The sequence below is a fragment of the Eucyclogobius newberryi genome, unplaced genomic scaffold, assembly GCF_026437365.1.
Source record: "Eucyclogobius newberryi isolate DKJ021-1_F unplaced genomic scaffold, fEucNew1.0.hap1 SCAF_2, whole genome shotgun sequence".
NCBI lineage: Eukaryota > Metazoa > Chordata > Actinopteri > Gobiiformes > Gobiidae > Eucyclogobius > Eucyclogobius newberryi.
The window spans coordinates 3,014,759-3,040,304 of NW_027315834.1; the positions used below are offsets into that span (position 1 = coordinate 3,014,759).

The following is a 25,546-nucleotide window of genomic DNA, read 5'->3' on the forward strand; positions in this document are numbered from 1 at the left end:
CCACACCAGGTGAAGACACTCTAACCTGGACCTGATCAGGAAGAGGACGAGTGGGACAGAAGACTCTTTAAACGTTGACCTGAACTCCGAATAACAACTGTTTCATGAAAGACTAAAGAGCTGAGCTGATCCCCTGATACTGCAGGAATACACCAGGAGGTACCAGCCTGCTGAAAACGTGAAGAAGAAGAAGAAGAAGAAGAACAAAAAACATGTTTAAAAAATGTATATATATATATATATTTAATTAGACATAAATGAATAGAAATCAATTGACGAACATAAATCGAATGACATTCGTGCATTACATCCATAATGTGTCTCTTGGCCCACGTACATTTATGATATTTCGCCAGAATATAAGTAAGTTGATTTGATTATGTATTTTATATTAGTGTCAATGCTCTTTGAAGAGAAGAGTAAAAACATATATTTTTCGTTTTTGTGTTATTTGACTTTGAACTTTGTTGTTAATGTTAGTTTTCATTTTAATCCAGAAGAAAAGTGCAAACGTTAAAAAACTGTGGATTCAAGATGATGGTTATAAAAAGTCCAATTCACATTAACGTCATTATTTAATCTTCTTAAATATGCAGTGCTGGGATAAATATATATTGTGCAATATTTTCAACGATACTTTAGTATTTTTAAATTACAAATACAATAGAGTAGGCGGCTCTCTACCGCGCGCTCTGCGTGTACGTGATGACGTGTGTCGTACGTCAGGATGCGGAAGTGCTCCTGCCAGAGTCTGGGGCGGGGTTTGTTGACGGCGTCTCTCTTTTTTACATCTTCTTTTCCGTCTCATAAGTTTTGATGGTCGCGCTCGTCGCTCGGAGACATGTCACGGAAACAGAAAGAGGAGTATTACCGCTTCTTCTCCGTCACGGACTCCCGCGCGCACGTCAAGGGCCACACGGAGTACCGGATCAGCGCGCGGGTACGAGAACTTACACTTACAGCTGTTTATGTCGCTCCTCCGGGGCTGTCGCGTCTCCATGACGACCCTGTGGCGTTTCCGATCACACGTTTTTATTCCCCAGAGTTACATAGAGAAACAGGCTTTGTTACTGTGAGCTCCTCGCCTCTCCACAGATCTGACCACTAAAGCAACAGTCTGCAGTGACACAGGGCGCAGTTCATATCACCGAGTGCATTTAGTCTGACTGACACTGACCGGTCATGTGCCCTGACGCTGTGGTCCTGACCGCTGTGGTCCTGACCGCTGTGGTCCTGACCGGTCATGTGCTGGTGCTGTGGTCCTGACCGCTGTGGTCCTGACCGCTGTGGTCCTGACCGCTGTGGTCCTGACCGGTCATGTGCTGGTGCTGTGGTCCTGACCGCTGTGGTCCTGACCGCTGTGGTCCTGACCGCTGTGGTCCTGACCGGTCATGTGCTGGTGCTGTGGTCCTGACCGCTGTGGTCCTGACCGCTGTGGTCCTGACCGGTCATGTGCTGGTGCTGTGGTCCTGACCGGTCATGTGCTCTGATGCTGTGGTCCTGACCGCTGTGGTCCTGACCGGTCATGTGCTGTGGTCCTGACCGCTGTGGTCCTGACCGCTGTGGTCCTGACCGCTGTGGTCCTGACCGGTCATGTGCTGGTGCTGTGGTCCTGACCGCTGTGGTCCTGACCGCTGTGGTCCTGACCGGTCATGTGCTGGTGCTGTGGTCCTGACCGCTGTGGTCCTGACCGCTGTGGTCCTGACCGGTCATGTGCTGGTGCTGTGGTCCTGACCGGTCATGTGCTCTGATGCTGTGGTCCTGACCGCTGTGGTCCTGACCGCTGTGGTCCTGACCGGTCCTGACCGCTGTGGTCCTGACCGCTGTGGTCCTGACCGCTGTGGTCCTGACCGGTCATGTGCTGGTGCTGTGGTCCTGACCGCTGTGGTCCTGACCGCTGTGGTCCTGACCGGTCATGTGCTGGTGCTGTGGTCCTGACCGGTCATGTGCTCTGATGCTGTGGTCCTGACCGGTCATGTGCTGTGGTCCTGACCGGTCTTGTGCTCTGATGCTGTGGTCCTGACCGGTCATGTGCTGTGGTCCTGACCGGTCTTGTGCTCTGATGCTGTGGTCCTGACCGGTCATGTGCTGTGGTCCTGACCGGTCATGTGCTCTGATGCTGTGGTCCTGACCGGTCATGTGCTGTGGTCCTGACCGGTCATGTGCTGTGGTCCTGACCGGTCTTGTGCTCTGATGCTGTGGTCCTGACCGGTCATGTGCTGTGGTCCTGACCGGTCTTGTGCTCTGATGCTGTGGTCCTGACCGGTCATGTGCTGTGGTCCTGACCGGTCATGTGCTGTGGTCCTGACCGGTCTTGTGCTCTGATGCTGTGGTCCTGACCGGTCATGTGCTGTGGTCCTGACCGGTCATGTGCTGTGGTCCTGACCGGTCATGTGCTGTGGTCCTGACCGGTCATGTGCTGTGGTCCTGACCGGTCTTGTGCTCTGATGCTGTGGTCCTGACCGGTCATGTGCTGTGGTCCTGACCGGTCATGTGCTGTGGTCCTGACCGGTCATGTGCTGTGGTCCTGACCGGTCATGTGCTGTGGTCCTGACCGGTCATGTGCTGTGACCTCATCAGTGGCAGATTCATGTGGAAAACATAAGACTTTTTTTTTGCAATTGTGATTAAAAAAAAATGTGTTGTTGAAATAACAAAAACATGGATAATGTCCTCATGTCTTGTACTCATGTCCTCATGTCCTCATGTCTTGTACTCATGTCCTCATGTCCTCATGTCTTGTACTCATGTCCTCATGTCCTCATGTCTTGTACTCATGTCCTCATGTCCTCATGTCTTGTACTCATGTCCTCATGTCTTGTCCTCATGTCCTCATGTCTTGTCCTCATGTCCTCATGTCCTCATGTCATGTCCTCATGTCCTCTTGTCCTCATGTTATGTCCTCATGTCATGTCCTCATGTCCTCATGTCCTCATGTCCTCTTGTCCTCATGTCATGTCCTCATGTCCTCTTGTCCTCATGTTATGTCCTCATGTCATGTCCTCATGTCCTCTTGTCCTCTTTTCTAACTCCTTTGTCTTGATTGTAGTTTGTGTCCAAGTCTCGGCCTGAGGAGGTGAAGGAGGTGGTGGTGTGGAGGAGGTTCTCTGAGCTGAAGAAGCTTCATGCAGAACTGTCCTACACTCACAGGAACCTGTTCAGACGAGACGAGGACTTCCCCCCGTTTCCTCCAGCACAAGTCTTTGGTACAAACATTCATGTACTAATACTATCACTCTTATATGGGCCCTCTGTGTGACCAGGGGCCCTCTGTGTGACCACAGACCCTCTGTGTGTGTGACCACAGACCCTCTGTGTGTGTGACCAGGGGCCCTCTGTGTGACTGACCAGGGGCCCTCTGTGTGAGCAGGGGCCCTCTGTGTGACCAGGGGCCCTCTGTGTGACCACAGACCCTCTGTGTGTGTGACCACAGACCCTCTGTGTGTGTGACCAGGGGCCCTCTGTGTGACTGACCAGGGGCCCTCTGTGTGAGCAGGGGCCCTCTGTGTGACCAGGGGCCCTCTGTGTGACCAGGGGCCCTCTGTGTGTGTGACCACAGACCCTCTGTGTGTGTGACCAGGGGCCCTCTGTGTGACTGACCAGGGTCCCTCTGTGTGAGCAGGGGCCCTCTGAGTGACCAGGGGCCCTTATAGTTGTGTGTGTTTCAGGCCGGTTCGATGCAGCGGTCATAGAAGAGCGGAGGAGAGCTGCAGAGGTCATGTTTGGCTTCACCACCACTTTAGCCGCTCTGTACAACAGTCCACAGCTCAAAGACTTCTTCAGAGTGAGACATCACACATGTCCCAGAGACGCTCACATGTCACATGTCCCAGAGACGCTCACATGTCCCAGAGACGCTCACATGTCACAGAGACGCACACATGTCCCAGAGACGCTCACATGTCACAGAGACACTCCCAGAGACGCTCACATGTCCCAGAGACGCTCACATGTCCCAGAGACGCTCACATGTCCCAGAGACGCTCGCATGTCCAGAGACGCTCACATGTCCCAGAGACGCACACATGTCCCAGAGACGCTCACATGTCCCAGAGAAGCTCACATGTCCCAGAGACGCTCACATGTCACAGAGACACTCCCAGAGACGCTCACATGTCCCAGAGACGCTCACATGTCCCAGAGACGCTCACATGTCCCAGAGACGCTCGCATGTCCAGAGACGCTCACATGTCCCAGAGACGCACACATGTCCCAGAGAAGCTCACATGTCCCAGAGACGCTCACATGTCACAGAGACACTCCCAGAGACGCTCACATGTCCCAGAGACGCTCACATGTCACAGAGACACTCCCAGAGACGCTCACATGTCCCAGAGACGCTCACATGTCCCAGAGACACTCCTAGAGACGCTCACATGTCCCAGAGACGCTCACATGTCCCAGAGACGCTCACATGTCCCAGAGACGCACACATGTCAAAGAGACGCTCACATGTCCAAGAGACGCTCACATGTCCAAGAGACGCTCACATGTCACAGAGACATGTCCCAGAGACGCTCACATGTCCCAGAGACGCTCACATGTCCCAGAGACGCTCACATGTCCCAGAGACGCTCGCATGTCCAGAGACGCTCACATGTCCCAGAGACGCACACATGTCCCAGAGACGCTCACATGTCCCAGAGAAGCTCACATGTCCCAGAGACGCTCACATGTCACAGAGACACTCCCAGAGACGCTCACATGTCCCAGAGACGCTCACATGTCCCAGAGACACTCCTAGAGACGCTCACATGTCCCAGAGACGCTCACATGTCCCAGAGACGCACACATGTCAAAGAGACGCTCACATGTCCAAGAGACGCTCACATGTCACAGAGACATGTCCCAGAGACGCTCACATGTCCCAGAGACGCTCACATGTCCCAGAGACGCACACATGTCCCAGAGACGCACACATGTCAAAGAGACGCTCACATGTCAAAGAGACGCTCACATGTCCCAGAGACGCTCACATGTCTCAGAGACGCTCACATGTCCCAGAGACGCTCACATGTCACAGAGACGCTCACATGTCCCAGAGACGCACACATGTCCCAGAGACGCACACATGTCCCAGAGACGCACACATGTCAAAGAGACGCTCACATGTCCCAGAGACGCTCACATGTCCCAGAGACGCACACATGTCCCAGAGACGCACACATGTCAAAGAGACGCTCACATGTCCCAGAGACGCTCACATGTCTCAGAGACGCTCACATGTCCCAGAGACGCTCACATGTCCCAGAGACGCACACATGTCCCAGAGACGCTCACATGTCCCAGAGACGCTCACATGTCCCAGAGACGCTCACATGTCCCAGAGACGCTCACATGTCCCAGAGACGCTCACATGTCACAGAGACATGTCCCAGAGACGCACACTTGTCCCAGAGACGCTCACATGTCCCAGAGACGCTCACATGTCCCAGAGACGCTCACATGTCCCAGAGACGCTCACATGTCCCAGAGACACTCAGGCACTACCTACACAGATAAATTCAGGTGGAATTATTTTATCTCAAAAAGTAGTCATAGAAATTATTTTAAGCCACAAGTTTCTAGGCCGCCGGACTAAAGCCGCTCTAAAGCCGCTCTATAGCCGCTCTAAAGCCGCTCTATAGCCGCTCTATAGCCGCTCTATAGCCGCTCTAAAGCCGCTCTATAGCCGCTCTATAGCCGCTCTAAAGCCGCTCTATAGCCGCTCTAAAGCCGCTCTATAGCCGCTCTAAAGCCGCTCTATAGCCACTCTATAGCTGCTCTATAGCCGCTCTATAGCTGCTCTATAACTGCTCTATAGCCGCTCTATAGCCGCTCTATAGCCGCTCTATAGCCGCTCTAAAGCCGCTCTAAAGCCGCTCTATAACTGCTCTATAGCCGCTCTATAGCTGCTCTATAGCTGCTCTATAGCCGCTCCAAAGCCGCTCCAAAGCCACTCTAAAGCCACTCTAAAGCAGGGCCCACACTGCACATTCCCCTCTGTGACCTCAGCAGTTCTCGTGTTTACCGTAGTCGAAGGCTAACGCCGCTGTGATGCTTAGCGACTGAAGCGTCCAGTATGAGGAGGAAGGTCAGACTGGACGAGGGGTCAGAGCGAGATGCAGAGGGCGTGTCCAGGCAATGCAAATGAGACAAATCACATGTGTCATTGCAGGACCATCCTCTCATTCAAAATATAATGAATTAGGTTTTCTTAAAATGCTGTTTTTTTGCGCTCCTAAGTTTGAGTCTGCGCTCGCTTCAGAAAAGTGACATGGCCGGTGCTACAAAGTAAAAACAAGTTTATTTTGAGCCCTGAAAAAACGATAAACCCTGAAATTTGTGTCATTTCAGACTATAAACTATATTAGCTGTCATTAGTTTAATTCCACATACTCAAAAAAGCACATCTTTAAAATAGTTTCTCTGCTCTTTTTATTTCCGATTTCACATTTATTCTGCCTCTTTTTGCCCTGCGTGTGCTTGTAGGGTGGGACGGTGTCGCGTCCGCTCGACCCCGCTGTAGTAGATGCCTCTGGGACACTGCCTCCGCCCCTCATCCCGCTCCCCAAATGCCGCGCCTCAGACTGTCAGCCGGCAGAGGAAGAGACCGGGTGCGAGGCTCCGACGTTACCGCAAGATCTAGGAAACAATGTGGGAAACACCCTGGAGCTGGACCTGGGAGAGACGGAGGTCGCCGCCGAGGCCCTCTGTGAGATGGGAGGGTCCCCTGAGGAACCAAGCGACTCAGAGCTGGATGACAGAGGTACTCATTAGGATCCAAGCAGTGGGACGAGGGAGCGGGACAAGGGAGCGGGACGAGGGAGGGAGGGAGACGGGACGAGGGAGCGGGACGAGGGAGCGGGACGAGGGAGCGGGACGAGGGAGCGGGACGAGGGAGCGGGACGAGGGAGCGAGAAGAGGGAGGGAGACGAGGGAGGGAGACGAGGGCGGGAGACGAGGGCGGGAGACGAGGGCGGGAGACGAGGGAGCGAGACGAGGGAGCGAGACGAGGGAGCGAGACGAGGGAGCGAGACGAGGGAGCGAGAGGAGGGAGCGAGAGGAGGGAGCGAGAGGAGGGAGCGAGAGGAGGGAGCGAGGGAGCGAGACGAGGAGACGAGGGAGCGAGATGGGGGAGCGAGACGAGGGAGCGAGATGGGGGAGCGAGACGAGGAGACGAGGGAGCGAGACGAGGGAGGGAGCGAGACGAGGGAGGGAGCGAGACGAGGGAGGGAGCGAGACGAGGGAGGGAGCGAGACGAGGGAGGGAGCGAGACGAGGGAGGGAGCGAGACGAGGGAGGGAGCGAGACGAGGGAGGGAGCGAGACGAGGGAGCGAGTGAGACGAGGGAGCGAGACGAGGGAGCGAGACGAGGAGACGAGGGAGCGAGACGAGGGAGCGAGACGAGGGAGCGAGACGAGGGAGCGAGCCGAGGAGACGAGGGAGCGAGACGAGGGAGCGAGACGAGGGAGCGAGACGAGGGAGCGAGACGAGGTAGCGAGGAGACGAGGGGAGCGAGACGAGGAGACGAGGGAGCGAGACGAGGAGACGAGGGAGCGAGGCGAGACGAGGGAGGGAGTGGAGACGAGGGAGCGAGACGAGGAGACGAGGGAGCGAGGCGAGACGAGGGAGGGAGTCGAGGCGAGGGAGCGAGGCGAGACGAGGGAGCGAGACGAGAGAATGAGGAGCGAGACGAGGGCGAGACGAGGGAACGAGGTGAGACGAGGGAATGAGGCGAGACGAGGGAGGCGAGACGAGGGAACGAGGCGAGACGAGGGCGAGACGAGGGAACGAGGCGAGACGAGGGGGCGAGACGAGGGAACGAGGCGAGACGAGGGAACGAGGCGAGACGAGGGCGAAACGAGGGAACGAGGCGAGACGAGGGAACGAGGCGAGACGAGGGCGAAACGAGGGAACGAGGCGAGACGAGGGAACGAGGCGAGAGGAGGGAACGAGGCGAGACGAGGGGGCGAGACGAGGGGGCGAGACGAGGGGGCGAGACGAGGGAACGGGGCGAGACGAGGGGGCGAGACGAGGGCGAGACGAGGGAACGAGGCGAGACGAGGGAACGAGGCGAGACGAGGGCGAGACGAGGGAACGAGGCGAGACGAGGGCGAGACGAGGGAACGAGGCGAGGCGAGACGAGGGAACGAGGCGAGACGAGGGAAGGAGGCGAGACGAGGGAACGAGGCGAGACGAGGGAACGAGGCGAGACGAGGGCGAGACGAGGGCGAGACGAGGGAACGAGGCGAGACGAGGGCGAGACGAGGGAACAAGGCGAGGCGAGGCGAGACGAGGGAACGAGGGAACGAGGCGAGACGAGGGAACGAGACGAGGGAACGAGGGAACGAGGCGAGACGAGGGAACGAGGCGAGACGAGGGAAGGAGGCGAGACGAGGGAACGAGGCGAGACGAGGGAGGCGAGACGAGGGAACGAGGCGAGACGAGGGCGAGACGAGGGAACGAGGCGAGACGAGGGCGAGACGAGGGAACGAGGCAAGACGAGGGGGCGAGACGAGGGAACGAGGCGAGACGAGGGCGAGACGAGGGGGCGAGACGAGGGAACGAGGCGAGACGAGGGCGAGACGAGGGAACGAGGCGAGACGAGGGGGCGAGACGAGGGAACGAGGCGAGACGAGGGCGAGACGAGGGAACGAGGCGAGACGAGGGAACGAGGCGAGACGAGGGGGCGAGACGAGGGAACGAGGCGAGACGAGGGCGAGACGAGGGAACGAGGCGAGACGAGGGCGAGACGAGGGAATGAGGCGAGACGAGGGAACGAGGCGAGACGAGGGAACGAGGCGAGACGAGGGAACGAGGCGAGACGAGGGAACGAGGCGAGACGAGGGAGCGAGACGAGGTAGCGAGGAGACGAGGGGAGCGAGACGAGGAGACGAGGGAGCGAGACGAGGAGACGAGGGAGCGAGGCGAGACGAGGGAGGGAGTCGAGGCGAGGGAGCGAGGCGAGACGAGGGAGCGAGACGAGGGAATGAGGAGCGAGACGAGGGAGGCGAGACGAGGGAACGAGGCGAGACGAGGGCGAGATGAGGGAACGAGGTGAGACGAGGGAATGAGGCGAGACGAGGGAGGCGAGACGAGGGGGCGAGACGAGGGAACGAGGCGAGACGAGGGAACGAGGCGAGACGAGGGAACGAGGCGAGACGAGGGCGAAACGAGGGAACGAGGCGAGACGAGGGAACGAGGCGAGACGAGGGCGAAACGAGGGAACGAGGCGAAACGAGGGAACGAGGCGAGACGAGGGAACGAGGCGAGACGAGGGAACGAGGCGAGACGAGGGAACGAGGCGAGACGAGGGGGCGAGACGAGGGCGAGACGAGGGAACGAGGCGAGACGAGGGCGAGACGAGGGCGAGACGAGGGAACAAGGCGAGGCGAGACGAGGGAACGAGGCGAGACGAGGGAACGAGGCGAGACGAGGGCGAGACGAGGGAACGAGGCGAGACGAGGGCGAGACGAGGGCGAGACGAGGGAACGAGGCGAGACGAGGGCGAGACGAGGGAACAAGGCGAGGAGAGGCGAGACGAGGGAGCGAGGCGAGGCGAGGGAACGAGGCGAGACGAGGGAACGAGGCGAGACGAGGGAACGAGGCGAGACGAGGGAAGGAGGCGAGACGAGGGAAGGAGGCGAGACGAGGGAACGAGGCGAGACGAGGGAAGGAGGCGAGACGAGGGAACGAGGCGAGACGAGGGAGGCGAGACGAGGGAACGAGGCGAGACGAGGGCGAGACGAGGGAACGAGGCGAGACGAGGGGGCGAGACGAGGGAACGAGGCGAGACGAGGGCGAGACGAGGGAACGAGGCGAGACGAGGGAACGAGGCGAGACGAGGGCGAGACGAGGGAACGAGGCGAGACGAGGGAACGAGGCGAGGCGAGACGAGGGAACGAGGCGAGACGAGGGAACGAGGCGAGATGAGGGAACGAGACGAGGGAACGAGGCGAGGGAACGAGGCGAGACGAGGGAACGAGGCGAGACAAGGGAGGCGAGTGAGGGAACGAGGCGATACGAGGGCGAGACGAGGGCGAGACGAGGGCGAGACGAGGGAACGAGGCGAGACGAGGGAACGAGGCGAGACGAGGGAACGAGGCGAGTGAGGGAACGAGGCGAGACGAGGGAACGAGGCGAGTGAGGGAACGAGGCGAGACGAGGGCGAGACGAGGGAACGAGGCGAGACGAGGGAACGAGGCGAGACGAGGGCGAGACGAGGGCGAGACGAGGGAACGAGGCGAGGCGAGGGGGCGAGGCGAGGCGAGGGGGCGAGACGAGGGAGGGAGGGAGAGGAGGGAGCGAGAGGAGGGAGCGAGAGGAGGGAGCGAGACGAGGGAGTGAGACCTCGACGAGGGAGCGATACGAGGGAGCGGGATCATTTTAATAGAATAATGTGACCAGTGAGTCTTGTTACTATGGCAACTCAGAGCCGAGGATCTGATGAGTCTCGTCTGCCCAAATACTGCTTTGGCCTAATCTGTCTTCATGGACGACACTTCGTCATCTGCAAAGTCCAATGAAGTCTTATTTGGTGACTTAAGTATTTGTGAAAGTTGTGTCCAATTCAAATGTGATCTTTTGTGTCTTCTGTGTCTTCTTTGTCCTCTGTGTCTTCTGTCTCCTCTGCGTCCTCTGCGTCTTCTGTGTCTTCACAGTTCCATCACCGTTTCGAATCCAAGACTTACAGGAGTCGCAGGAGGAGCTGAATTCCCTGTTTGATTCAGTGGTAGACGTTCAGACTTCGCCTCCTGAAGACGCCCCGCCTCCTGAAGACGTCCCGCCCTCGCTGTCTGATAAGGACATGGCTGCATTTGACCCGTACTATAAACAAGGTGATGTCTCCTTCACTTGTGTCCAGACAGTCGTGTTGCTAAATACCAGAGGGACCCGTCCACAGTGTGAAAGAACAGTCCTCTCTTGCGCCCTTGTCTCCAGGCGGCTCTGACCGCTGCAGTGACCACTCGGAGCTGCTGTCTCTGCCCATGGACAACATGAACACAGGGGCTACTTATCTGACCACTGCCTCCTCGGAGCTCACCGCCGCCATGGAGAAGGAGAAGGAGAGAGACTTTAGTGCCGCCATAGCCAAGTACAGGACGGCAGTTGACCTCCTCATCACCGGAGTCCAAGGTAAAGCAAACTTCACACTGTCGCTATGGAAACGGTCACATTCAAACACTTATAGGGCCTTTTAACAGTCACACTTGATGTGGTACTCGTTATGATCCAAGCAGTGGGACATGAATGTAGATGTTATTTACATCCTTCTTGAGCGAGACTAGGGAACGAGAGGAGGGAACGAGATGAGTGAACGAGACGAGGGAGCGAGACGAGGGAGCGAGAGGAGGGAGCGAGAGGATGGAGCGAGAGGAGGGAGCGAGAGGATGGAGCGAGAGGAGGGAGCGAGAGGAGGGAGCGAGAGGAGGGAGGGAGAGGATGGAGCGAGAGGATGGAGCGAGAGGAGGGAGCGAGAGGAGGGAGCGAGAGGAGGGAGGGAGAGGAGGGAGGGAGAGGATGGAGCGAGAGGATGGAGCGAGAGGATGGAGCGAGAGGAGGGAGCGAGAGGAGGGAGGGAGAGGAGGGAGCGAGAGGAGGGAGCGAGAGGAGGGAGGGAGAGGAGGGAGGGAGAGGATGGAGCGAGAGGATGGAGCGAGAGGAGGGAGCGAGAGGAGGGAGCGAGAGGAGGGAGCGAGAGGAGGGAGCGAGAGGAGGGAGCGAGAGGAGGGAGCGAGAGGAGGGAGGGAGAGGATGGAGCGAGAGGAGGGAGCGAGAGGAGGGAGGGAGAGGAGGGAGGGAGAGGATGGAGCGAGAGGAGGGAGCGAGAGGAGGGAGCGAGAGGAGGGAGCGAGAGGAGGGAGCGAGAGGAGGGAGGGAGAGGTTGGAGCGAGAGGATGGAGCGAGAGGAGGGAGCGAGAGGAGGGAGCGAGAGGAGGGAGGGAGAGGATGGAGCGAGAGGATGGAGCGAGAGGATGGAGCGAGAGGAGGGAGCGAGAGGAGGGAGGGAGAGGATGGAGCGAGAGGATGGAGCGAGAGGAGGGAGCGAGAGGAGGGAGCGAGAGGAGGGAGCGAGAGGAGGGAGCGAGAGGAGGGAGCGAGAGGAGGGAGCGAGAGGAGGGAGGGAGAGGAGGGAGCGAGAGGAGGGAGCGAGAGGATGGAGCGAGAGGATGGAGCGAGAGGATGGAGCGAGAGGAGGGAGCGAGAGGAGGGAGCGAGAGGAGGGAGCGAGAGGAGGGAGCGAGAGGAGGGAGCGAGAGGAGGGAGGGAGAGGATGGAGCGAGAGGATGGAGCGAGAGGATGGAGCGAGAGGAGGGAGCGAGAGGATGGAGCGAGAGGATGGAGCGAGAGGAGGGAGCGAGAGGATGGAGCGAGAGGAGGGAGCGAGAGGATGGAGCGAGAGGATGGAGCGAGAGGAGGGAGGGAGGGAGAGGATGGAGCGAGAGGATGGAGCGAGAGGATGGAGCGAGAGGAGGGAGCGAGAGGAGGGAGCGAGGCGAGACGAGGGGACGAGGGAACGAGACGAGGGAACGAGGCGAGACGAGGGGACGAGGGAACGAGACGAGGGCGAGACGAGGGGACGAGGGAACGAGGCGAGACGAGGGAACGAGGCGAGACGAGGGAACGAGGCGAGACGAGGAGACGAGGGAACGAGGCGAGACGAGGAGACGAGGGAACGAGGCGAGACGAGGGAACGAGGCGAGACGAGGGAACGAGGCAAGACGAGGAGACGAGGGAACGAGGCGAGACGAGGAGACGAGGGAACGAGGCGAGACGAGGGAACGAGGCGAGACGAGGGAACGAGGCGAGATGAGGGAACGAGGCGAGACGAGGAGACGAGGGAACGAGGCGAGACGAGGGAACGAAGCGAGACGAGGCGAGACGAGGGAACGAGGCGAGACGAGGGAACGAGGCGAGACGAGGGAACGAGGCGAGACGAGGAGACGAGGGAACGAGGCGAGACGAGGGAACGAGGCGAGACGAGGGAACGAGGCGAGACGAGGAGACGAGGGAACGAGGCGAGACGAGGGAACGAGAGGAGACGAGGGAACGAGGCGAGACGAGGGCGAGACGAGGGAACGAGGCGAGACGAGGGAACGAGGCGAGACGAGGGCGAGACGAGGGCGAGACGAGGGCGAGACGAGGGAACGAGGCGAGACGAGGGAACGAGGCGAGGCGAGGGAACGAGACGAGACGAGGGAACGAGGCGAGGGAACGAGACGAGACGAGGGAACGAGGCGAGGGAACGAGACGAGGGCGAGACGAGGGAACGAGACGAGGGCGAGACGAGGGAACGAGACGAGGGCGAGACGAGGGAACGAGGCGAGGGAACGAGGCGAGGGAACGAGGCGAGGGAACGAGGCGAGGGAACGAGGCGAGACGACGGCGAGACGAGGGAACGAGGCGAGGCGAGGGAACGAGGCGAGGCGAGGGAACGAGGCGAGGCGAGGGAACGAGGCGAGGGAACGAGGCGAGACGAGGGGGCGAGACGAGGGAGCGAGAGGAGGGAGCGAGAGGATGGAGCGAGAGGATGGAGCGAGAGGATGGAGCGAGAGGAGGGAGCGAGAGGAGGGAGGGAGAGGAGGGAGGGAGAGGATGGAGCGAGAGGAGGGAGCGAGAGGAGGGAGCGAGAGGATGGAGCGAGAGGATGGAGCGAGAGGAGGGAGCGAGAGGAGGGAGGGAGAGGAGGGAGGGAGAGGATGGAGCGAGAGGATGGAGCGAGAGGAGGGAGGGAGAGGAGGGAGGGAGAGGAGGGAGGGAGAGGAGGGAGCGAGAGGAGGGAGGGAGAGGAGGGAGGGAGAGGATGGAGCGAGAGGAGGGAGCGAGAGGAGGGAGCGAGAGGAGGGAGCCAGAGGAGGGAGCGAGAGGAGGGAGCGAGAGGAGGGAGCGAGAGGATGGAGCGAGAGGATGGAGCGAGAGGAGGGAGCGAGAGGAGGGAGGGAGAGGTTGGAGTGAGAGGATGGAGCGAGAGGAGGGAGCGAGAGGAGGGAGCGAGAGGAGGGAGGGACAGGATGGAGCGAGAGGATGGAGCGAGAGGATGGAGCGAGAGGAGGGAGCGAGAGGAGGGAGAGGAGGGAGCGAGAGGAGGGAGCGAGAGGAGGGAGGGAGAGGAGGGAGCGAGAGGAGGGAGCGAGAGGAGGGAGGGAGAGGAGGGAGGGAGAGGAGGGAGGGAGAGGAGGGAGCGAGAGGAGGGGGCGAGAGGAGGGAGCGAGAGGATGGAGCGAGAGGAGGGAGCGAGAGGATGGAGCTAGAGGATGGAGCGAGAAGAGGGAGCGAGAGGAGGGAGCGAGAGGAGGGAGCGAGGCGAGACGAGGGGACGAGGGAACGAGACGAGGGAACGAGGCGAGACGAGGGGACGAGGGAACGAGACGAGGGCGAGACGAGGGGACGAGGGAACGAGGCGAGACGAGGAGACGAGGCGAGACGAGGGAACGAGGCGAGACGAGGAGACGAGGGAACGAGGCGAGGGAACGAGGCGAGACGAGGAGACGAGGGAACGAGGCGAGACGAGGGAACGAGGCGAGACGAGGAGACGAGGGAACGAGGCGAGACGAGGAGACGAGGGAACGAGGCGAGACGAGGGAACGAGGCGAGACGAGACGAGGGAACGAGGCGAGGCGAGACGAGGGAACGAGGCGAGGCGAGACGAGGGAACGAGGCGAGGCGAGACGAGGGAACGAGGCGAGGCGAGACGAGGGAACGAGGCGAGGCGAGACGAGGCGAGGCGAGGGAACGAGGCGAGGCGAGGGAACGAGGCGAGGCGAGACGAGGGAACGAGGCGAGGCGAGGAGACGAGGGAACGAGGCGAGGCGAGGGAACGAGGCGAGGCGAGACGAGGGAACGAGGCGAGGCGAGGAGACGAGGGAACGAGGCGAGGCGAGGAGACGAGGGAACGAGGCGAGGCGAGGAGACGAGGGAACGAGGCGAGACGAGGAGACGAGGGAACGAGGCGAGACGAGGAGACGAGGGAACGAGGCGAGACGAGGGGACGAGGCGAGACGAGGGAACGAGGCGAGACGAGGAGACGAGGGAACGAGGCGAGACGAGGAGACGAGGGAACGAGGCGAGACGAGGGAACGAGGCGAGACGAGGGTACGAGGCGAGACGAGGAGACGAGGGAACGAGAGGAGACGAGGGAACGAGGCGAGACGAGGGCGAGACGAGGGAACGAGGCGAGACGAGGGAACGAGACGAGGGAACGAGGCGAGGGAACGAGACGAGGGAACGAGACGAGGGCGAGACGAGGGAACGAGACGAGGGCGAGACGAGGGAACGAGACGAGGGCGAGATGAGGGAACGAGGCGAGGGAACGAGGCGAGGGAACGAGGCGAGACGACGGCGAGACGAGGGAACGAGGCGAGAAGAGGGAACGAGGCGAGGCGAGGGAGCGAGGCGAGGGAGCGAGGCGAGGGAACGAGGCGAGGGAACGAGGCGAGGGAACGAGGCGAGGGAACGAGGCGAGGGAACGAGGCGAGGGAACGAGGCGAGGCGAGGGAACGAGGCGAGACGAGGGGGCGAGACGAGGGAGCGAGGCGAGGGGGCGAGACGAAGGGGCGAGACGAGGGAACGAGGCGAGGGGGCGAGACGAAGGGCGAGACGAGGGAGCGAGACGAGGGGGCGAGACGAGGGAGCGAGAGGAGGGAGCGAGAGGAGGGAGCGAGACGAGGGAGCGAGAGGAGAGGAGCGAGAGGAGGGAGCGAGAGGAGGGAGCGAGAGGAGGGAGCGAGAGGAGGGAGCGAGAGGAGGGAGAGGAGGGAGCGAGACGAGGGAGCGAGAGGAGGGAGGGAGGGAGAGGAGGGAGGGAGAGGATGGAGGGAGACAAGGTAAAGCAAACTTCACACTGTCGCTATGGAAACGGTCACATTCAAACACTTATAGGGCCTTTTAACAGTCACACTTGATGTGGTACTCGTTATGATCCAAGCAGTGGGACATGAATGTAGATGTTATTTACATCATTCTTGAGCGAGACTAGGGAACGAGAGGAGGGAACGAGATGAGTGAACGAGACGAGGGAGCGAGACGAGGGAGCGAGAGGATGGAGCGAGAGGATGGAGCGAGAGGATGGAGCGAGAGGATGGAGCGAGAGGATGGAGCGAGAGGAGGGAGCGAGAGGATGGAGCGAGAGGAGGGAGGGAGAGGATGGAGCGAGAGGAGGGAGCGAGAGGAGGGAGCGAGAGGATGGAGCGAGAGGAGGGAGCGAGAGGAGGGAGCGAGAGGAGGGAGGGAGAGGATGGAGCGAGAGGATGGAGCGAGAGGAGGGAGCGAGAGGAGGGAGCGAGAGGAGGGAGGGAGAGGAGGGAGGGAGAGGATGGAGCGAGAGGATGGAGCGAGAGGATGGAGCGAGAGGAGGGAGCGAGAGGAGGGAGCGAGAGGAGGGAGCGAGAGGATGGAGCGAGAGGAGGGAGGGAGAGGAGGGAGGGAGAGGATGGAGCGAGAGGAGGGAGCGAGAGGAGGGAGGGAGAGGAGGGAGGGAGAGGATGGAGCGAGAGGAGGGAGCGAGAGGAGGGAGCGAGAGGAGGGAGCGAGAGGAGGGAGCGAGAGGAGGGAGCGAGAGGTTGGAGCGAGAGGATGGAGCGAGAGGAGGGAGCGAGAGGAGGGAGCGAGAGGAGGGAGCGAGAGGAGGGAGCGAGAGGAGGGAGCGAGAGGATGGAGCGAGAGGAGGGAGGGAGAGGAGGGAGGGAGAGGATGGAGGGAGAGGAGGGAGCGAGAGGAGGGAGGGAGAGGAGGGAGGGAGAGGATGGAGCGAGAGGAGGGAGCGAGAGGAGGGAGCGAGAGGAGGGAGCGAGAGGAGGGAGCGAGAGGTTGGAGCGAGAGGATGGAGCGAGAGGAGGGAGCGAGAGGAGGGAGCGAGAGGAGGGAGCGAGAGGAGGGAGGGAGAGTATGGAGCGAGAGGATGGAGCGAGAGGAGGGAGCGAGAGGAGGGAGAGGATGGAGCGAGAGGAGGGAGCGAGAGGAGGGAGCGAGAGGAGGGAGCGAGAGGAGGGAGCGAGAGGATGGAGCGAGAGGATGGAGCGAGAGGAGGGAGGGAGAGGAGGGAGCGAGAGGATGGAGCGAGAGGATGGAGCGAGAGGAGGGAGCGAGAGGAGGGAGCGAGAGGATGGAGCGAGAGGAGGGAGCGAGAGGATGGAGCGAGAGGATGGAGCGAGAGGATGGAGCGAGAGGAGGGAGGGAGAGGAGGGAGGGAGGGAGAGGATGGAGCGAGAGGAGGGAGCGAGAGGAGGGAGCGAGGCGAGACGAGGGGACGAGGGAACGAGACGAGGGAACGAGGCGAGACGAGGGGACGAGGGAACGAGACGAGGGCGAGACGAGGGGACGAGGGAACGAGGCGAGACGAGGGAACGAGGCGAGACGAGGGAACGAGGCGAGACGAGGGAACGAGGCGAGACGAGGGAACGAGGCGAGACGAGGGGACGAGGGAACGAGGCGAGACGAGGGAACGAGGCGAGACGAGGAGACGAGGGAACGAGGCGAGACGAGGAGACGAGGGAACGAGGCGAGACGAGGGAACGAGGCGAGACGAGGGAACGAGGTGAGACGAGGAGACGAGGGAACGAGGCGAGACGAGGGAACGAGGCGAGACGAGGAGACGAGGGAACGAGGCGAGACGAGGGAACGAAGCGAGGCGAGACGAGGGAACGAGGCGAGACGAGGGAACGAGGCGAGACGAGGGAACGAGGCGAGACGAGGAGACGAGGGAACGAGGCGAGACGAGGGAACGAGGCGAGACGAGGGCGAGACGAGGGAACGAGGCGAGACGAGGGAACGAGGCGAGACGAGGGAACGAGGCGAGGCGAGGGAACGAGGCGAGGCGAGGGAACGAGGCGAGGGAACGAGGCGAGGGAACGAGACGAGGGCGAGGGAACGAGACGAGGGCGAGACGAGGGAACGAGACGAGGGCGAGACGAGGGAACGAGACGAGACGAGGGAACGAGGCGAGGGAACGAGACGAGACGAGGGAACGAGGCGAGGGAACGAGACGAGGGCGAGACGAGGGAACGAGACGAGGGCGAGACGAGGGAACGAGACGAGGGCGAGACGAGGGAACGAGACGAGGGCGAGACGAGGGAACGAGGCGAGACAAGGGAACGAGGCGAGGGAACGAGGCGAGGGAACGAGGCGAGACGACGGCGAGACGAGGGAACGAGGCGAGGCGAGGGAACGAGGCGAGGGAACGAGGCGAGGGAACGAGGCGAGACGAGGAGGCGAGACGAGGGAGCGAGGCGAGGGGGCGAGACGAAGGGGCGAGACGAGGGAACGAGGCGAGGGGGCGAGACGAAGGGCGAGACGAGGGAACGAGGCGAGACGAGGGGGCGAGACGAGGGAGTCTTTAGGGTCTTTAGAGTCTTTAGGGTCTTTAGGGTCTTTAGAGTCTTTAGGGTCTTTAGGGTCTTTAGGGTCTTTAGGGCCTTTAGAGTCTTTAGGGTCTTTAGAGTCTTTAGGGTCTTTAGGGTCTTTAGAGTCTTTAGAGTCTTTAGGGTATTTAGGGTCTTTAGGGTCTTTAGGGTCTTTAGAGTCTTTAGAGTCTTTAGGGTCTTTAGAGTCTTTAGGGTCTTTAGGGTCTTTAGGGTCTTTAGAGTCTTTAGAGTCTTTAGGGTCTTTAGAGTCTTTAGGGTCTTTAGGGTCTTTAGGGTCTTTAGAGTCTTTAGGGTCTTTAGGGTCTTTAGAGTCTTTAGGGTCTTTAGGGTCTTTAGGGTCTTTAGAGTCTTTAGAGTCTTTAGGGTCTTTAGAGTCTTTAGGGTCTTTAGGGTCTTTAGGGTCTTTAGGGTCTTTAGGGTCTTTAGGGTCCGGTCGGGTGGAGCAGGAGTAATTTTGAGGTTTAATTCATTACAATAGTTTTTTAGACTTTCAGATGTTTTGGACCAATCAGTGTTCATGTCCTACAACACGTGACTCACAATGATCCAAAGTGGTCCTGGAGCCACCAGCAGGGGGCAGACCAGCACCACAAACACAACCACCTCTAGAGCTTTGTATTCTAAACTTTGGTATTTACAGATGCAGTAAAACCAGATGTGATAAATATTGCTCCTCCACCGGCTCCATCACAATGAAATATTATAATAATATCTTATAATCGTCCAATGAAATGTCAGCGTCTGAGATCCTGGAGCTGAACCGTGTTTCAGACAATATGAATATTTCAGGATGTGCCGCACTCTGAGAACGTCTAGTTTAGACTGAAGACTTTGTTCAGACTCTTTGAAGACTCCTTTTCATTTGAGACGGGGCTAAAGAGTCGGGCAGCATGAGGTCCTGACATTATATATGATATATATTATATCTATACATGTTATTCTGACGAGGTTCATGAGCGTTTGAAGACACCAGACCTGATTGTCCCACATGCTGCAGATGCAAGAGAAGACGAGACCCACACACATGAGGACAGGAGGTGTTATTGTCCTGCAGAGGGCACCAGGAGGACAGGAGGTGTTTATGTCCTGCAGAGGGCACCAGGAGGACAGGAGGTGTTATTGTCCTGCAGAGGGCACCAGGAGGACAGGAGGTGTTTATGTCCTGCAGAGGGCACCAGGAGGACAGGAGGTGTTATTGTCCTGCAGAGGGCACCAGGAGGACAGGAGGTGTTATTGTCCTGCAGAGGGCACCAGGAGGACAGGAGGTGTTATTGTCCTGCAGAGGGCACCAGGAGGACAGGAGGTGTTTATGTAACTGGTGCAGATGAGGCGTGTGAGCCGGCCCCTGGGGGCGTGGTAACTGGTGCAGATGCAGAGCAAGCTAGCTTAGATGTAGCATTGCCATCCTGGTTCTCATGGCGTTTTCTTCTTGTTTTTCTTATATAAATGTCTAAGATCATATTTCTGTCATGTAGAAAGAACTCGTGATAAATAGGGATAAAACCAATGGATTCGACATGTGGCTCTTTATTAGATGTTGTTGTTGTTGTTGTTGTTGATGTGTTTTAGGACTTTATAATATATATATATATATGTATGTATATATATATATATATATATATATATATATATGAATATATATATATATATATATATGTATATATATATATATGTATATATATATATATATATATATATATATACGTATATATATATATATATGTATATATATATATATATATATGTATATATATATATATATATACATGTATATATACATGTATATATACATGTATATATACATGTATATATACATATATATATATATATATATATATATATATATGTATATATACATATATATATATATATGTATATATACATATATATATATATATATATATGTATATATATATGTATATATACATATATATATATATGTATATATATATGTATGTATATATATATATATACTAGCACAAATACAGTCTGGTTTATGTACAAATACATTTACTATAGAAATGAAGACGCAAAAGTTTTTGCTTCTCCTGGTGAAGTGGTCTCTCCTTCATCTGCCTGAAGAACTGGTTCCCCCCCGAAGAATCGGTTCTCCTCCTGAAGAACCGGTTCTCCTCCTGAAGAACCGGTTCTCCTCCTGAAGAACCGGTTCTCCTCCTGAAGAACCGGTTCTCCTCCTGAAGAACCGGTTCTCCTCCTGAAGAACCGGTTCTCCTCCTGAAGAATCGGTTCTCCTCCTGAAGAACCGGTTCTCCTCCTGAAGAACCGGTTCTCCTCCTGAGTGTCTCTCTCTCGTCCGTGAGAGTCAGATCTCTCCTTCACTGTGGAACTCCTCCAGGTTTATACTTTTTCCCAGGGAGGTTTTTTGTAGTTCTTCCTGGTCTAGAAGGAGGGTCTAAGGACAGAAGGAGGGTCTAAGGACAGAAGGAGGGTCTAAGGACAGAGGAGGGTCTAAGGACAGAGGAGGGTCTAAGGACAGAAGGAGGGTCTAAGGACAGAGGAGGGTCTAAGGACAGAGGAGGGTCTAAGGACAGAGGAGGGTCTAATGACAGAAGAAGGGTCTAAGGACAGAAGGAGGGTCTAAGGACAGAAGAAGGGTCCTTAGGACAGAAGGAGGGTCTAATGACAGAAGGAGGGTCTAAGGACAGAGGAGGGTCCTTAGGACAGAAGGAGGGTCTAATGACAGAAGGAGGGTCTAAGGACAGAGGAGGGTCTAAGGACAGAAGGAGGGTCTAAGGACAGAGGAGGGTCTAAGGACAGAGGAGGGTCCTTAGGACAGAAGGAGGGTCTAATGACAGAAGGAGGGTCTAAGGACAGAGGAGGGTCTAAGGACAGAAGGAGGGTCCTTAGGACAGAAGGAGGGTCTAATGACAGAAGGAGGGTCTAAGGACAGAGGAGGGTCTAAGGACAGAAGGAGGGTCTAAGGACAGAAGAAGGGTCTAAGGACAGAAGGAGGGTCTAAGGACAGAAGGAGGGTCTAAGGACAGAAGGAGGGTCTAAGGACAGAAGGAGGGTCTAATGACAGAAGGAGGGTCTAATGACAGAAGAAGGGTCTAAGGACAGAAGGAGGAGCTAAGGACAGAAGGAGGGTCTAAGGACAGAAGGAGGGTCTAATGACAGAAGAAGGGTCTAAGGACAGAAGGAGGGTCTAAGGACAGAAGGAGGGTCTAAGGACAGAAGGAGGGTCTAAGGACAGAAGGAGGGTCTAAGGACAGAAGGAGGGTCTAATGACAGAAGAAGGGTCTAAGGACAGAAGGAGGGTCTAATGACAGAAGGAGGAGCTAAGGACAGAAGGAGGGTCTAAGGACAGAAGGAGGGTCTAAGGACAGAAGGAGGGTCTAAGGACAGAAGGAGGGTCTAAGGACAGAAGAAGGGTCTAATGACAGAAGGAGGGTCTAATGACAGAAGAAGGGTCTAAGGACAGAAGGAGGGTCTAAGGACAGAAGGAGGGTCTAAGGACAGAAGGAGGGTCTAAGGACAGAAGGAGGGTCTAATGACAGAAGGAGGGTCTAAGGACAGAGGAGGGTCTAATGACAGAAGGAGGGTCTAATGACAGAAGGAGGGGCTAATGACAGAAGGAGGGTCTAATGACAGAAGGAGGGTCTAATGACAGAAGGAGGGTCTAAGGACAGAAGGAGGGTCTAAGGACAGAAGGAGGGTCTAATGACAGAAGGAGGAGCTAAGGACAGAAGGAGGGTCTAATGACAGAAGGAGGGTCTAATGACAGAAGGAGGAGCTAAGGATAGAAGGAGGGTCTAAGGACAGAAGAAGGGTCTAATGACAGAAGGAGGGTCTAAGGACAGAGGAGGGTCTAATGACAGAAGGAGGAGCTAAGGACAGAAGGAGGAGCTAAGGACAGAAGGAGGAGCTAAGGACAGAAGGAGGGTCTAAGGACAGAAGAAGGGTCTAAGGACAGAAGAAGGGTCTAAGGACAGAGGAGGGTCTAATGACAGAAGGAGGAGCTAAGGACAGAAGGAGGGTCTAAGGACAGAAGAAGGGTCTAAGGACAGAAGAAGGGTCTAAGGACAGAGGAGGGTCTAATGACAGAAGGAGGAGCTAAGGACAGAAGGAGGGTCTAAGGACAGAAGGAGGGTCTAAGGACAGAAGGAGGGTCTAAGGACAGAAGGAGGGTCTAAGGACAGAAGAAGGGTCTAAAGACAGAAGGAGGGTCTAATGACAGAAGGAGGGTCTAATGACAGAAGAAGGGTCTAAGGACAGAAGGAGGGTCTAAGGACAGAAGGAGGGTCTAAGGACAGAAGGAGGGTCTAAGGACAGAAGGAGGGTCTAATGACAGAAGGAGGGTCTAAGGACAGAGGAGGGTCTAATGACAGAAGGAGGGTCTAATGACAGAAGGAGGGGCTAATGACAGAAGGAGGGTCTAATGACAGAAGGAGGGTCTAATGACAGAAGGAGGGTCTAATGACAGAAGGAGGGTCTAAGGACAGAAGGAGGGTCTAAGGACAGAAGGAGGGTCTAATGACAGAAGGAGGAGCTAAGGACAGAAGGAGGGTCTAATGACAGAAGGAGGGTCTAATGACAGAAGGAGGAGCTAAGGACAGAAGGAGGGTCTAAGGACAGAAGAAGGGTCTAAGGACAGAAGAAGGGTCTAAGGACAGAGGAGGGTCTAATGACAGAAGAAGGGTCTAATGACAGAAGGAGGGTCTAAGGACAGAGGAGGGTCTAATGACAGAAGGAGGAGCTAAGGACAGAAGGAGGGTCTAAGGACAGAAGGAGGGTCTAAGGACAGAAGAAGGGTCTAAGGACAGAGGAGGGTCTAATGACAGAAGGAGGAGCTAAGGACAGAAGGAGGGTCTAAGGACAGAAGGAGGGTCTAAGGACAGGGGACTCTAGGACATCGTCTCCCGCCACCACAGACATTGCTTGATTTGTTTTTCACTGTGGCCCGTTGTGACCGTTGTCAAATATGAATATATAAATATATATAATATATATGTAATCTTTGACCCTTCGTGCACAGGGCAGTGATGGTGTGTGGTCTGTGTGCAGGAGATCCAGAGCCCGTGCGCCGGGAGGCCGTGATGAGAAGGACGGCGCACTATCTACAGCACGTGGAAAGGCTGGTGGACATGCACTCATCACATACATAGCACTGGTCACTACGCCGTGGTCAACGACAACAGCAGATCCCTGACCAAAGAAGTCTCTCCTCATGTTCAGTGATGCTAAGCCACCGGACGCTCCTCAACCTACAGCGGTCACTCATTTTGTGCTGTACCTGAAGAGAACGTCTAAATAGATCTCACAAAGATCGTATCCTATGTCACTCTGTGGTTGAGTGGATGGCACATATGCCAGGTTCCATGTGCAGTGTTGTGTGGGCGCTGTTCTGTTGACTCTGCTGTGGTTTTATCCCACATCCAATATTTTCTCTTTGAAATGATTTGCTGTTCGAATTTTCTTGGTCTATTCAATGAAAATAATTGAGCGTTTGCATATTACATTTTTGTTTATCCAATAACATTCCTTTAAATAAAAAAGTAATATCTTAAACAATCTTTATGCATTATTAATGTCCAGAGACAATAGACAGTTTTACTATTATAACGTATCATATTTTAAATTACAAACAACAAACTATATCAAATAAATACAAAGTGTTTTATTAAAACAAACTCTGGATCTTACACTTGAACATTTCATTTTCCTTTTTTGTGACTCGACTGAACCGTTGCTATGGACGATGGAGCCAGCACCAAATGAGGCCGTAACAAAAGATCATGAGCTGAGCACGGAAACAGAGAGGAGGAGAGGAGGAGAGGAGGAGAGGAGGAGAGAAGGAGAGGAGAGGAGGAGAGAAGGAGAGAAGGAGAGGAGAGGAGGAGAGGAGAGGAGGAGAGGAGAGGAGGAGAGAAGGAGAGAAGGAGAGAAGGAGAGAAGGAGAGAAGGAGAGGAGAGGAGGAGAGGAGGAGAGAAGGAGAGAAGGAGAGAAGGAGAGAAGGAGAGAAGGAGAGGAGAGGAGGAGAGGAGAGGAGGAGAGAAGGAGAGGAGGAGAGGAGGAGAGAAGGAGAGAAGGAGAGAAGGAGAGGAGGAGAGGAGAGGAGGAGAGGAGGAGAGGAGGAGAGGAGAGGAGGAGAGAAGGAGAGAAGGAGAGAAGGAGAGAAGGAGAGGAGAGGAGGAGAGGAGAGGAGAGAAGGAGAGAAGGAGAGAAGGAGAGAAGGAGAGGAGAGGAGGAGAGAAGGAGAGAAGGAGAGGAGGAGAGAAGGAGAGAAGGAGAGGAGAGGAGGAGAGGAGAGAAGGAGAGAAGGAGAGGAGAGAAGGAGAGAAGGAGAGAAGGAGAGGAGAGGAGGAGAGAAGGAGAGAAGGAGAGAAGGAGAGGAGAGAAGGAGAGAAGGAGAGGAGAGGAGGGGAGGAGAGGAGAGGAGGAGAGAAGGAGAGAAGGAGAGAAGGAGAGGAGAGGAGGAGAGGAGAGGAGGAGAGAAGGAGAGAAGGAGAGAAGGAGAGAAGGAGAGGAGAGGAGGAGAGAAGGAGAGAAGGAGAGAAGGAGAGGAGAGGAGGAGAGAAGGAGAGAAGGAGAGGAGAGGAGAGGAGGAGAGGAGGAGAGAAGGAGAGGAGGAGAGGAGAGGAGGAGGAGAGGAGAGGAGGAGAGAAGGAGAGAAGGAGAGAAGGAGAAGAGGAGGAGAGGAGGAGAGGAGGAGAGAAGGAGAGGAGGAGAGGAGGAGAGGAGAGAAGGAGAGGAGAGAAGGAGAGGAGGGGAGGACAGAAGGAGAGGAGGAGAGGAGGGGAGGAGAGGAGGAGAGGAGGAGAGGAGGAGAGGAGGAGAGGAGAGAAGGAAAGGAGGAGAGAAGGAGAGGAGAGGAGGGGAGGACAGAAGGAGAGGAGGAGAGGAGGGGAGGAGAGAAGGAGAGAAGGAGAGAAGGAGAGAAGGAGAGGAGAGGAGGAGAGGAGAGGAGGAGAGAAGGAGAGAAGGAGAGGAGAGGAGGAGAGGAGAGGAGGAGAGAAGGAGAGAAGGAGAGGAGAGGAGGAGAGAAGGAGAGGAGAGGAGGAGAGAAGGAGAGAAGGAGAGAAGGAGAGAAGGAGAGGAGAGGAGGAGAGGAGAGGAGGAGAGAAGGAGAGGAGAGAAGGAGAGAAGGAGAGAAGGAGAGGAGAGGAGGAGAGAAGGAGAGAAGGAGAGGAGAGGAGGAGAGGAGAGAAGGAGAGAAGGAGAGAAGGAGAGAAGGAGAGGAGAGG

General features: G+C 56.9%; 1 protein-coding gene across 1 annotated transcript; it reads left to right on the top strand.

Annotated features, from left to right (window-relative positions):
* Positions 1-720: 720 nt before the first annotated feature.
* snx15 (sorting nexin 15) lies at positions 721-23,941 on the top strand. The gene is made up of 7 exons (XM_072453426.1): positions 721-940; positions 3,050-3,206; positions 3,669-3,784; positions 6,472-6,748; positions 10,643-10,819; positions 10,923-11,117; positions 23,366-23,941. The coding sequence occupies exons 1-7, from the start codon at positions 842-844 to the stop codon at positions 23,464-23,466; spliced, it is 1,122 nt and encodes a 373-aa protein (XP_072309527.1). The 5' UTR covers positions 721-841; the 3' UTR covers positions 23,467-23,941.
* The last annotated feature ends 1,605 nt before the right edge of the window (positions 23,942-25,546 follow it).